Source organism: Pristis pectinata, chromosome 10 (genome assembly GCF_009764475.1).
Source record: "Pristis pectinata isolate sPriPec2 chromosome 10, sPriPec2.1.pri, whole genome shotgun sequence".
NCBI lineage: Eukaryota > Metazoa > Chordata > Chondrichthyes > Rhinopristiformes > Pristidae > Pristis > Pristis pectinata.
The window spans coordinates 20,460,052-20,473,385 of NC_067414.1; the positions used below are offsets into that span (position 1 = coordinate 20,460,052).

At 42.8% G+C, this 13,334-nt stretch overlaps 1 protein-coding gene across 18 annotated transcripts in view; it reads right to left on the reverse strand.

The window, feature by feature from the left end:
* Positions 1-216: 216 nt before the first annotated feature.
* LOC127575471 (regulating synaptic membrane exocytosis protein 1-like) overlaps positions 217-13,334 on the reverse strand; it is a 587,418-nt gene continuing 574,300 nt past the window's right edge. For all 18 annotated transcript variants that reach the window (XM_052025399.1, XM_052025392.1, XM_052025387.1 and 15 more), the window contains 3 exons: positions 11,842-11,943; positions 5,281-5,420; positions 217-2,491 (listed from right to left, as the gene is read on the reverse strand). In XM_052025399.1, the coding sequence (XP_051881359.1) occupies positions 2,273-2,491; positions 5,281-5,420; positions 11,842-11,943 (461 nt within the window). In that variant the 3' untranslated portion in view covers positions 217-2,272. The remainder of the gene's footprint in view (positions 2,492-5,280; positions 5,421-11,841; positions 11,944-13,334) is intronic.

Genomic DNA, 13,334 nt, shown 5'->3' on the forward strand with positions numbered 1-13,334 from the left:
TTCTGTTATACCATCATTCATTCATTCATTCAGTTCCAATGGCAATGATTTGGTTGCATCATCATTCATGCATTCATTCAGTTCAACATTGTTCACTTGTTTGTTTTTTATATTTTTCCAAACAATCTTTTGGTTTCCTTTATGTTACCCACCAATGTTCTCATTCACTTCTCACATATTAAGCTTGGTTAATGAATAAGGAGAAAAAATCTAAAATTGACATGAAAAGTAACTTTTATTAAACATGTTGTTTACATAACATTATGTCTGAGGTTCATTTAAAAGCACAGGGGAGTGTTTAGACAACTGTTGCCATTAGAAAGATACCACCCAATCAGCTAAATTTGGCCACAACAAATCGAATAGAACCTAAAGGTGTAGCAAACCAGTGTTTTAATTCTTCCTGCTCAGCAGGTCGAGCAGTAATCAGTCTTATTCTACATTGTGGGACCACAGACAAAGTGCTGGCCAATTTAAATGAGACAATTCACTCCGTGCAGGCAAAATACCTTGAATTCAAAACTGTGTACAGACAAGGCTGCTAAAGCCCCACAGTAAGAGTCCATATCAAGGCCAATAAGGTGCTTTTCTGTACTGCATCAGCAAGTATTTGCCAGATAGGGTACAAAAAAAATCTTTCAATGGACATCCACCACCAAACCTGAGGCTCATTAAAATCAACAATAAGGTCTATAACAGAAACAAATGGCTTTGATTTTTTTTTAGTAATTTCCATATATTAATTAACAAGCAAACTGTACAAGAACATGCAACTTACAAGCTGGCCTATGTGGAACTAACACACATACTAACTCCTGTGTTCTGTCCCCACCACCCTCCCCCCTACAAAACGTGCATGCAGCAGTTGAACAGGTCCAGAGTCATGCTGCTCCACATCAGTGATCAGAAACTCAAAATGACCATGGGAGCAGAAGGAAGGAGAATCACTGCACCTCATGGACATAGCTTACACAGGGGGCTTCATGTACTATGGGACTCAGAGAAAAAATGACTTTTTTTCAAAAGCAATCAAAAGTTTGCCTTTCTTTCAAAAAGTAATGCATTTCACTGTTAAAAAAATTGTTCTTGCAGTAATTCTGAAATTAAGTTAACTGAAATCAGATATAAAATTATTAACGTGTTTTCAACTAGAACTTCCAGCAATCATCATGCTCTGTCCTGGTCAGCTCAGACTGCCATATGACAAACAATCAGGAAAAGTCTCACATACAGTTCAAACAGCTTATGCTCTGTCCATTATTGGCCAACACTTTAGGCAGTCAAGTGTACAATTTTATACAGCATTTATCTCAACTGTAATTATCGGAAGAGAACTGCATCACAAGGAACATTTTAGTGCCACGATCTCTGCAGAATACCAAAACTGAAGTTGCTTTTCACAGTCCCCAGCACTGACAGCAGTTTCAAACATTGTTTTCATGCAAAACATCAGAAAACATAAAAATTATTAATTCATAATGCAAACATATGCCGGTTTTACAAAGAGAGAAGCAATGGCAATTATATGGCAAATGACAAACAACACCTTAAAGTCTTCTGTTTTGAAATATAATGAGTGCTGCTCTGAATCAATTCTGAATCTCAAATCTCATGTTTTTTCTCTCTGTTGCTAACTTGCAATGAATGTGATACTTTTGACTGGGAGCCAATGATATCCACACACTGACATTATCTGCATAAAGTCTGTAACTGCTGAATACCATTTGTATTGCTCACAGAAATTTGCCGCTGGCCTTGAATCACGGGCAAGGACTCTGCCAGCAGCAGGGGGACAAACTGCCAAAATTTAGCGAGGCTTCAGTACAGCAGACAGTAGTGGAAGAAGTATGTGCAAGGAAACAAAATGTAAGAGCAGGAAGGTAACACTGTTTGTCATTTCTATAGAAATGTTAATGAACAATTCCAATTTTTATTTCAGTTTGATACTTTCCAGTTTGTGGCTAAAGCTTATTTATTTTTAGGTCAGAGCACTGGTCTCATTCATTTAGCCTCTTACATATAATCAGCGAATCTCACTGATCACCATTTTCCACTCAGATTTAATGCAGTGCGCGTGTGCCAGTTCATGCCAGCATACATACAGAAATACATTCACATATGTATGTCATTTTTAGGATTTATGAAGCCCTATTGTTTTTAGAAACAGTGCCGTTGGCAAAACAAGAGTGATTGTCTGGCTCCAGCAGCGATTTGATCATATTTGTGGTCAGTGCCTGATTTTTGTCCTGTCTGCTGATTTATTTTGAAATCATTATGACCTTATACAGGGAGATCCAGTTGAACTCTCAAGAGATGATTGGGAAGCTCTACGAGTAAGTGGTGTTAAGGTGGGGTCCACCAAAGAAGATGTTGGAAACAGTTTGTACCAGCCAATCACCATGCTGGAAAGGTCAAGCTCTTCCAATAGGATCTGTGCCACGCCCATAAAACACTTGTGGTCCATTCGGCCATAATCTCCCCAGACTATCACCTGTAAAATAATAAAGAAACAAAGAGAAAATGATAACGTACATTGTGCAGATATTTGCACGTTAGTGACAACGATAAATATTTTATAGCAACTTTTCAATAATCATACTGTCATTAGATTAGCTTGAGCACAGTCTGAAGTTCACCAGGTTTGGGCTTGAATACCAGAGCAACAAGAATGTTAGGTACATTGCAACCACAACAACATGTGAGTCGACACAGGTCTGAAATTTTATTAACAAAGACATGGTTTCAGTTTGGGTTCTGTGCTTGCCTCCGAATCTTCAACAGATTCAAGGCTCCTCCAGTTAACACTGTGTCACAATATTCAGGGAATGCTGTGTTTTCTTTGAGGGAATATTGAACCAAGACCCAGTTTGGTCTCTAGGTGAACTTAAAAAATGACTCTGCCTCAAGACCAGTAAATAAAACCACAATATATCTGATTATTCCTTTTTGAACATTGCTGCGTACGAATTAGAACAATGGTAAATACAGTTCAGAACAAATCTTTGGTTCTGATCAGTGTTGAAGAGTCTTGAATGGTGCCAGATAAATGATATCTGAAACAACATGACTTGGTGTGCATAAAGGAGGTTAGATCCCTAGTGCCTGATGAGAATTTAAGTCTTTGCTAGCCAACTATGGGGTGCAATATGACTGTTCGAAAACAAATATAGGATCTTTACTCAAGAAGGACAGCCAAGGTAAGCCAGGTAAATATGGGACAGCATATGTAATGTCAGTGGGAGGGAAGTTATTGGAAAGAGTCCTGAAGGACAGGATTAATCTACACTTGGAAAGGCAGGGGTTGTTCAAGGACAGTCAACATGGGAGATTATGTCTAATTTGATTGAGTTTTTTGAAGGAGTAACAAAATGTATTGTTGAGATCAGAGTGGATGATGTAGTCCACATGGACTTCAGTAAGGCCTTAAACAAAGTCCCACATGGAAGGCTGATCCAAAAAGTTAGAGCTCATGGGATCCAAGGCAAGTTGGCAAGTCGGACCCAAAATTGGCTTGGTAAAAGGAGACACAGAGTGATGGTAGAGGGTTGCTTTTGCAATTGAAAGCCTGTGACCAGTGGTGTTTCACAGAGATAGGTGCTGGGACCCTTGCTGTTTGTCATTTAGATTAATGATCTGGATATGAATGATTAGTAAGTTTGCAGATGACATGAAAATAGTTAGAATTGTTGATAGTGAGGAGGATAAACTTAGGTTACAGAGTGATATTAAATTTAATCCTGATAAATGCAAGCTGATGCATTTTGGGAGGTCTAATAATGGTTGGGGCCAGGGAGCATTGAGGAACACAAGGACCTTGGTGTACACGTCCACAGATCCCTAAATATGGAGGTGAAGGTTTATGGGATGCTGGCCTTCACTAGCAGGGACACAGAGTATAAGAGCATGGAGATCATGGTAGAACTTTATAAAACTTTGGTTAAGTCATGGCTGGAAGATTGTGTGTAGTTCTGGTTGCCACAATAAGGGCTGGATGACTGGAGATTGTGCAGAAGAGATTTACCAAGATGTTGCCTAGATGGAGTTTTTCAGTTATGAGGAGAGATGAGATAGATTGGGTTTGATTTTCTTGAACTGGAGGATGCTAGGGTAGGGTGAGGGGTGGGGGGGGGGGGGGGGTGGGTAGGGAGGTGTACCTGATAGATGTGTACAAAATTATTAGGGCCATAGATAGGTGAGAAACTTTTCCCCATAATGGAGATGTCTAATGTTTGAAGGCATAGCTTTAAGGTGAGGACACAGAACAGTACAGCACAGGAACAGGTCCTTCAGTCCACCACGTCTGCACTGACCATGATGCCAATCTAACCAATCCTATCTGCATGCACATGGTCCATATCCTGCCTGCTCATGTGCCTCTGAAACATGCTATCTGCTTCTCCCACTTTCTCTGGCAGCATGTTCCAGGTACCTGCAACTCTCTGCGTAAAAAAACTTGTCTTGCACATCTTCTAGAACTAAGAGTGTTAGAGGAGATCTGAAGAATTTTTTTCCACCCATTGGATAATTGCAATGCTGCCTGAGAAAGTGGTGAAGGCAGGTTCTCTTGCAACACTTAAGTATCTGGATGAGCACTTGAATCACCAAGGCATAGAAAGCTCTGTACCAAGTGGTGGTAAATTGGAATAGTGTTGATGGGTACCTGATGGCCAGCATGGACATGGTGGGCTGAAGGGCCATTTCTGTGCTGTATGATTCTATGACTATAGCTGTAATGGTCTGACGGACACAATGGATTCATTGGAATAAGATCTGATTCTGCATAAATTTATAAAATACACTCTAGACTTGATAAAATGCATCACTTCACACTAATCAGGATTAAGTTCCATGTGTCAGTGCCCTGCCCATTTTACCAATTCATCAATTTCATTTTGTAACTTTAGACTACCCACCTCACTATCACCAACAACACCAATTTCCATGTCATCTATAAACTTACTTATCATATCTCCTTGATTCATATCCAGGGCCTGTACTGTGCTGTAATGTTCTATGTTCTATGTTCAAATCTTTATTATCTATAGCAAACAGTAAGGATCCCAGCATCGATCCCTGTGGTACACCGATGGTTACAGGTTTCCAATCACAGAAAGAAACTGCCTACCAGAGGTGCTGGGGATTGAGGAGTGATTTCAAACAGTGTAAGATCTGGGAGAGAAGGTTTGCTGAACATGCTTAACAGAGAAAAGGCATGGGTACCATTCTGAAAGTCTGCTGAAGTAGTTAGAGAAGTTCACCAAGACACTGAATAAAACCCACCTGTAAGACTTTACCCTGTGGGCTTTCTTCAAACAGCAATGACTGTTGATAGAGAGGATCAAGTGTTTTCCGAGCAATTTTTGTTTTCTTTTTGGCAATGCAAACGCCATTCTCCAGTAGATACACTTTGACATAAGGAGCTGCAAAAGGATGAAATTAAAAATTAAATAACAATATGCTTTTAAGATCAAGTTCTAATAAGTGATGACGCTGCAGTGTATTCTAGAATGACTTTTGCCTTCAGAACCAGGGAGGGAACCTGTAGGGCAGATTGCTGGTTTGCTTTAAAAGCTGCCAGATTTTACAAATAGGGCCAGTTGTATAATGGCCAGAGCAACTTGGCTGCTTGTTAGGGAAACAATTAATGAAGCACTAAATCACAGACAGGTAATAATACAGGAGGAGGCCATTTGACCCTGCAAGTCGCTGCTAGCTTTCCCTACAGGCCTGCGATTATTTTTCTTTCAAGTACTGATTCTTTTCCATTATGAAAGCCAGGCAGGGCATTCTAGGTGTCAACCACTTGCTGTGTTAAGGAAGTGTCTTCTTGGTTCTGTTACCAAGTTCCTTAAATCTATGACCTCTAGTTCCCAACTTCTAGAAACTGTTCCAGTAAATCTTTTCTGCGCCCTCTCCAATGTCTTTACATCCATGCTATTGTGAAGAGACGACACTCCAGTTGTGGCCAAATCAGTGTTTTGTATAGTTCAACAAAACCATTCTGTTTTTGTTCACTATGTTATGAAACCACATTCTCTATCTACCCAGCCATCCTCAAGACTTCTGCACAACTATCCCCAGGTCTGTCTATTCCTGCTATACTCTTCATATTGTGGTGCCTATCCTCATGCTTCCTACCAAATTCCATCATTGCACCAAACTTCACCTGCCTTGAGTCTTCCCATTTTCCCATTCCACTGGCCTGTCCATATCCTCCTCACCATTCACCACACTCTCAAATTTTGTACCACTCAGAAACTTTGAGGTTGCACTGTGTGTGCTCAAATTCATATTATGAAAACACATTAGGAACATTAGCAGTCTAGGTACCCACCCACTGGATAATACCACTGTCTCCCTTCCTCCAGTATGATAAACAAACTCTGTTTTCTATAATCGAGCTACCTCCTTTATCCTTTCTTCCTCCGCCTCTTTCATTTCAAGGGCTTTATCCTTGCTGATGAGCACTTAATCAAGTGTCTGCAAGTCCGCATGGCCACATCAGCTGCCCCCTTCAACCCTCTTGTTATCTCATCAAAACATTCAGTCTCTTTAGTTAAAGGTGATTTCCTCTTTACAGATCTCTGACTTCCATTAACTGATCCATTCCAATCCATGTAGCTGTTAATTTTGTCCAGGATTATCATCTATAATAGCTTCCTCACCATTGACATTCAACTGTAAAAGAAACCTTCCTCCACTTTCTTATTATTACCACACAGGAGGCCATTTGGCCCATTGGGTCTATGCTAGCTCCCAGCAGAACAATCCCATCAGTCCCGTTTCCCCCTTCCCATTTCTGCTACACATTCACTGAGTGTTTGAATACTGGAAGTCTCTTGAAAGTGTTCAATATGCTGAGGGCACCAGATTAGATTCCAGTGTGTGACTTCCTTCGACACCGCCCACTCTTATTAATGTAGTCTGGAAAAGGAGCAGAAGCTTAACTTGCTGCTTTCATAATGAAGGAAAGCCCATTCCAAAGTCCACCCCAAATCAGGAAAGAACCACAAGCACTGTTGAGGCCATAACTTTAACATCGTTGTACAAGTGGTGGTGTCTGCAACTGTATCTGCAGAGACTTCAGTGAAAATGAACAATCAGAATCAGAATCACGTTTATTATCACTAACATATGTCATCAAATTTGTTGTTTTGCAGTAACAGTACAGTGCAAGGCATAAAGACATAAAATCGACTATAAGTTACAAAAATAAATAAATAGTGCAAAAGAGGAGTAATGAGGTAGTGTTCATGGGTTCACGGACCGTTCAGAAATCTGATGGTGGAGGGGAAGAAGCTGTTTCTGAAACATTGAGTGTGGGTCTTCAGGCTCCTGTACCTCCTTCCTGATGGTAGTAATGTGAAGAAGGTATGTCCCGGGTGGAAAGGGTCCTTAATGATGGATGCTGCCTTCTTGAGGCACTGTCTCTTGAAGATGTCCTCGATGGTGGGGAGGGTTGTGTCCGTGGTGGAGCTGAGTCTACAACCCTCTGCAGCTTCTTTCATCCTGCACATTGGAGCCTCCATACCAGGTGGTGATGCAACCAGTCAGAATGCTCTCTACTGTACATCTACAGTAATTTGCAAGAGTCCTTGGTGACATACCAAATCTCCTCAAACTCCTAATGAAGTAGAGCCACTGGCATGTCTTCTTCATGATTACATCAATGTGTTGGGCCCAAGATAGATCCTCTGAGATGTTGACACCCAGGAACTTGAAGCTGCTCACCCTTTCCACCACTGACCCTTCAATGAAGACTGGTGTGTGTGTTTGATAGGAACGAAGACACTGGGATGCAAATTTAGAAATGGTTCCATTTAGTAGTTATGGGACTAAAGGTTAGATGGAACCAGAGCCCACATCAGGAAACTCAGAGCAAAAGGTAGCCTGCAGAACTCAAACTGAAACTCTGGAGCTGTGTGAATGGTAACAAACATAGCAAATCTAACAAGTCAGATAGCAGCAGCATTACAAATATAATTGTGAGAGGTGGGGGGGTTACAATGGCAATGAAAGTCCAGAACTTCCGAGGACCAGCAGATAGGACACACAGTGGCACTGTGTTCAGAAAGATAAATAGGACCAAATAAGTGACAAGCTGGCTGGAGATGTGAGAAATAAATAGAATCCGTGGGGAGGTAGAAATGTGCACATTAGTCATTTCTAATGATTTAAGATGAAGTAGTCAGATTAAGTTAAATTTGGGTTTTAAGATCATTAGATTCATCATAGAGTCATAGAGGGATACAGGATGGAACCAGACCCTTCAGCCGAGCAGGTTCACACCGACCATCAAGCACCTGTTCACACTAATCCTACCCCACTGCATTTTATTTTCCCCATGTTCCCATCAACTGCTCTGCCCAACCTACCCTCCTGCCAGCTCCCAACCCCCTGATTCTACCACTTACTGACACACCACAGGCGATTTACTCAGACCAATTGACCTGTCAACCTTGGGATGTGACAGGAAACCAGAGCACCTGGAGGACACCCACGTGGTTACAGGGAGAACATGCAAACTCCGCACAGACAGCACCAGAGGGGTCTGAATGAAGCAGATCGCTGGACCTATGAGGCAGCAGCTCAACTGTCCCACCCAAGGAAAAAAAGTTTTTGGAAGAAGTCTACAAAGTACATGAGAATAGGAAAACAATCTTCAAGCGCAGCTTCTGTTCCTGATGGAGTACGGATGCCAGCATGCCATGTAATGGAGGCCCTGTCTCCTAGAGCACTCCTTCAGCATGCACTCACCTCTCTAATCTGCCTTTTCCTTTGATAGATTGAATGGAGCTCAAAACACAATTCAGAGGTCCAAACCATTCACATGCCTTTCCTTTAAGATAACTCCAACATCTGGTACTCCCCACGCAGGATATCCTACCTCCTCTCTCCAGTTATGTCAGTGATATTGGCATTGATTGAATCCTTTCCTTCCTCTGCAATGTACCTTATGCTAATGCAATGTACAATCTCAGACTCCCTAACTCACTTACAAAGGATACTGTTCGTGGTTCCAAATACACAACTACCACAAGTTGATGCCCAACCTTCCTGTAGCAGCAGTTATGTACACCCAATTTCATACATCCCAGCCCCACCCAATTTCATACATCCCAGCCCCACCCAACTTCCTGCATCTCACCCCACCCCTCCACCACATGATTCTCTGAACCCCACCCCTCCCAATTCAACTCTCCCTACCACAGCTCATCCAAATCTCTGCACTTCACCCCACCCTTACCCATTCCCTGCAACTCACCTCACCACCACTCAGCTCTTCTTCGTACCCCACCTCCACCCAACTCTCCCCACTCCTGATTTCCTTATTGACCCCTGTGCTAAGGGATGGATGTTCTTGCTGCTCACCCATTCTGGGCCTCAGTTAAATCTCCCCTCAGTCTCCTTTATTCCAAAGTAAATGATTCCAGCACAGACTAGCCTTCCTTAAACTATAATTCCTCACCCCTGGCAATATCTTCATAAATCTCCTCTGCACCTTCTCCAGTGCTGTCACATCTTCCTGTAGTGTGGTAACCGGACCAGCAGGCAACGCTCCAGAAATCTGCAGGATTCCAGTCACTAAAATTCTCAGTAGCCATTGCCCTTTGCTTCCTGCCACAATGCTAATTTCTAATCCAATTTGGATTCCATGAGCTTTTATTTTCTTGATCAATCTGCCATTAAGCACTTTGTCAAGCTTTGCTGAGCTCCACACTGATCCCATGAAATGTTCTATCCTCGTTGCCCCTCTTTATCATCTCCTCAAAAATTTCAACTGTTAGTCAGAACAGACATTATTTAACAATGATGGGAAAAGGCTTGAGATAATCTAAATCTAAAATGGAGGCGGGCAAACTTCAATGGGATAAGAGAGGATCTGTCCGAGGTAAAGCGAGATCAAAGGCTGGCAGGCGTTAACTACAGAAGGACAATAGTTGACCTTTAAAGAGGAAATGTTCAGGTACGGTCTGGATACATTCACTGGTGGCAGGTCAACCAAAACCGGAGCTGCCTGGATGATGAATTAAACAGAGGCTAAGATGTATAACGAAAAGGAAGCATTTGACAGATGTCAGGTTAATAATAATATAAGTGACAACAGGCTGAATGTGGAGCACTCAGAAGGGAAGTAAGAAAGGCAAAGAAAGGCTTTGAGAATAGACTTACAGCCAGTGAACGCAAAAGTCTCTATTAGACATATAAATAGTATGAGGAGGCAGTGAGGAGAGTTGGGGGTGGGTGGGATGTACAGTGGGAGGGGGAATATGGTGATCAGGAATCTAAGAGGTGATCTATGGATGGAGCTGAAGGCCAGGGTTGGAATAGTAAATGATATTTTGCATCAGTGTTTATCAAGGAAGGGCTTTCCACTAAAGTCTCAGGAGAAGGGAATGGGGGTAGAGATAATGGATGGGGTGAAAATTGAGGAGGTACTAGAAAAACAGACAGTGCTTAAAGTTGAGAAGGCACCACAGTGATCCGGCTGGGTTCACCCTAGGCTGCTAAGCAGGGACAAAGACAGCAAATCCTTCCATGCAGGGGCAGTACCTGAGGACTGAATGCTGGCAAATGGATTTATTCAAACAGGATTGTAAGGACATTATCAGCAACTACAGGTCTGTCAGTTTAACCCCAGATGTGGGGAATCATTTTGTGTACACAGCTCAGTGCGTCACAGAAACCAGCCTCCCCTCCTTGGACTCTGTCTTTACCTCTCACTGCTTTGGTGAAGCAGCCAGCATTATCAAAGACCCCACCCACCTGGGTCATTCTCTCTTCTCTCCTCTTCCATCAAGTAGAAGGTACAGGAGCCTGAGGGCACTTACCACCAGACTTAAGGACAGCTTCTATCCCACTGTGATAAGACTATTGAACAATAATAAACCAATACCAATAATTGTGGAAATAGTCCCTTGCACGATGAGATGGATTCTGACCTCACAATCTACCTTGTTGTGACCTTGCACCTTATTGTCTACCTGCGCTGCACTTTCTCTGTAGTTGTGACACTTTACTCTGTACTGTTATTGTTTTTACCTGTACTACCTCAATGCACTCTGCAGTAACTCCATATCTTAGGAAGGATGTGCTGATGTTGGAGAGGGTTCAGAGGAGACTTACGAGGATGATTCCCGGAATGAAAGGGCTTACATATGATGAGCGTTTGTCGGCTCTTGGACTGTGCTCACTGGAATACAGAAGAATGAGAGGGGACCTCATAGAAACAGTTAAAATGTTGAAAGGACTGGACAGAGTAGATGTGGCCAAGCTGTTTCCCTTGGTGGGTGAGTCCAGGACCAGAGGGCACAATCTTAGAATTAGAGGGTACAGGTTCAAAACAGAGATGAGGAGAAATTTCTTTAGCCAGAGGGTAGTGAATTTATGGAATTCCTTGCCACGTACAGCAGTGGAGGGTAGATCACTGGAGGCGTTTAAGGAGGAGATAGATAGATATCTAATTAGTCAAGGTATCAAGGGATATGGGGATAAGGCCGGAAATTGGGGTTAGAATAGTTTTTTTTTCATTGCCCCCCCCCATTTCTCATTCTTTTCCTTTTTTTCCCCTTTTCTTTGGAGCAGACTCGATGGGCCAAATGGCCTACTTCTGCTCCCTTGTCTTGTGATCTTGTGAACTCAATGTAACTGCACTGTGTAATGAATTGACCTGTATGATCAGTATGCAAGACAAGTTTTTCACAGTACCTCGGTACACGTGACAATAATAAACCAATACCAATACCAATACCAATAACTGTGGAAAAAAATTCAAAGTAACTTGGAGAAGTCTGAACTAATAAAAGAGCGTACCAAAGATGAGGTACATTGCTGACTTACCAGGGAGTGACTTAGAACCTGGTTTTTGACTGAGGCCTCGTGCTCGGATTACTTCAACTTCCATCTGTCCTTTCCGGTCCAGCATCCCAATCTGAATGTCACCTGAGAAAACACAGGAAATTTCAAAGAAGAACAACAGAATGCTTAGAGCGTTGGAGACCCCAATTCTCATTATCAGGTTGCAAACAAGAAGAGAGGCAAAATAAGCAGAAAAGACAGCCTGAGAAACATAATGATTCAGCTCAGCAAGGAAGTTATGAAATACCAAATGACCCCACTCCAGAACAGAACATCTTTCACCCAGGAACAGATCCTTCAACCAAAATCAGATCACACAAGAACACAAGAAAATAGAAGCAGGGGTAGACTGCCTGGTCTCTCATTCTTCTAAACTCAGAAGAACTCCAAAGGTCACCTCTGTATCAGGAACCTTTCAATCAGCAGCAGTGATTTTGCCCTGAACGACCTTTCTTCACCCTGAAAGGGGACTCCTTCACACTTTTTTTTATGCTGGAAAGAACTCAGAAAGTTGTGGCTCTGGAGACGGGAGAACACAGATTTGGCCCAATGCCCCAGTGCACTCCTGAGTGAATGCCGCACTGATGGATGTGCCATCTTTTGGATGAAACCTTAAACCGAGGGCCCATCACCTCACTCAGCTGGATTTAGGTGCATCTCTGGAAGACAGCCGGTGAATCTACTTTTAATTTTCAATCAACAAAACTAAAAATCAGTCCATCTGGACATTACATTAGTGTTTGTGGGAGCTGCTGTATAAAAACTGGCTGTTATGTTTCTTATTTTATACTGGTGATAAAAGCATTATGTAGATGAAAGTCGATCTCAATGAGGAACAGTTCACATTTGACCTGAAAATGTTCATCATTCACCTCCACGCCCGTGGGTGCAGATCATCCCCTGAGTCTGACCTCCATGTGGACCATGCTCTATCCCCTAGCATGGTCCCATCCACACTCTTCTACTGAGATGTATGGTTCCAGCTCACCAGTGTGGCTCAGTAAGGCCCAGTGTGGGGCCTCTCCCAGCGTGTCCAGTGCCCGGCTTCTCTCAGTGTGGTCCAGGGTAGGGAATCCTGGTCGAGTGGTCTGCTGGACTCCTGGAATAGGTCTAAGGCCTGTCCCCAACCCCTGTCCCCAGGCTCTTGCTTCAAATAAATGTTTGTGTAAGGGAAAAAAAGATAAAATTATGAACAATGTTAAATAAATTAACACTCTCCAAAACTTGTCCCCACATTACTGAGTAGTTCCAGTATCTTCTGCTTTGATAGGCGAAATTCCCCACACTGATCTCTGCCAGCGCTTCCAGTTGGGTACTATGGCACTGCAGAGGTCACTGATCCTCCCTGCTTTATGCCCTATTCCCTGAGCAGTGGCAGTGGGCAGGGAGCTGTGAACTGTGGGCAGGGAGCTGTGGACTGAGGGCAGGGAGCTGTGGACTGTGAACTGTGGGCAGGGAGCTGTGGATTGGGCAGG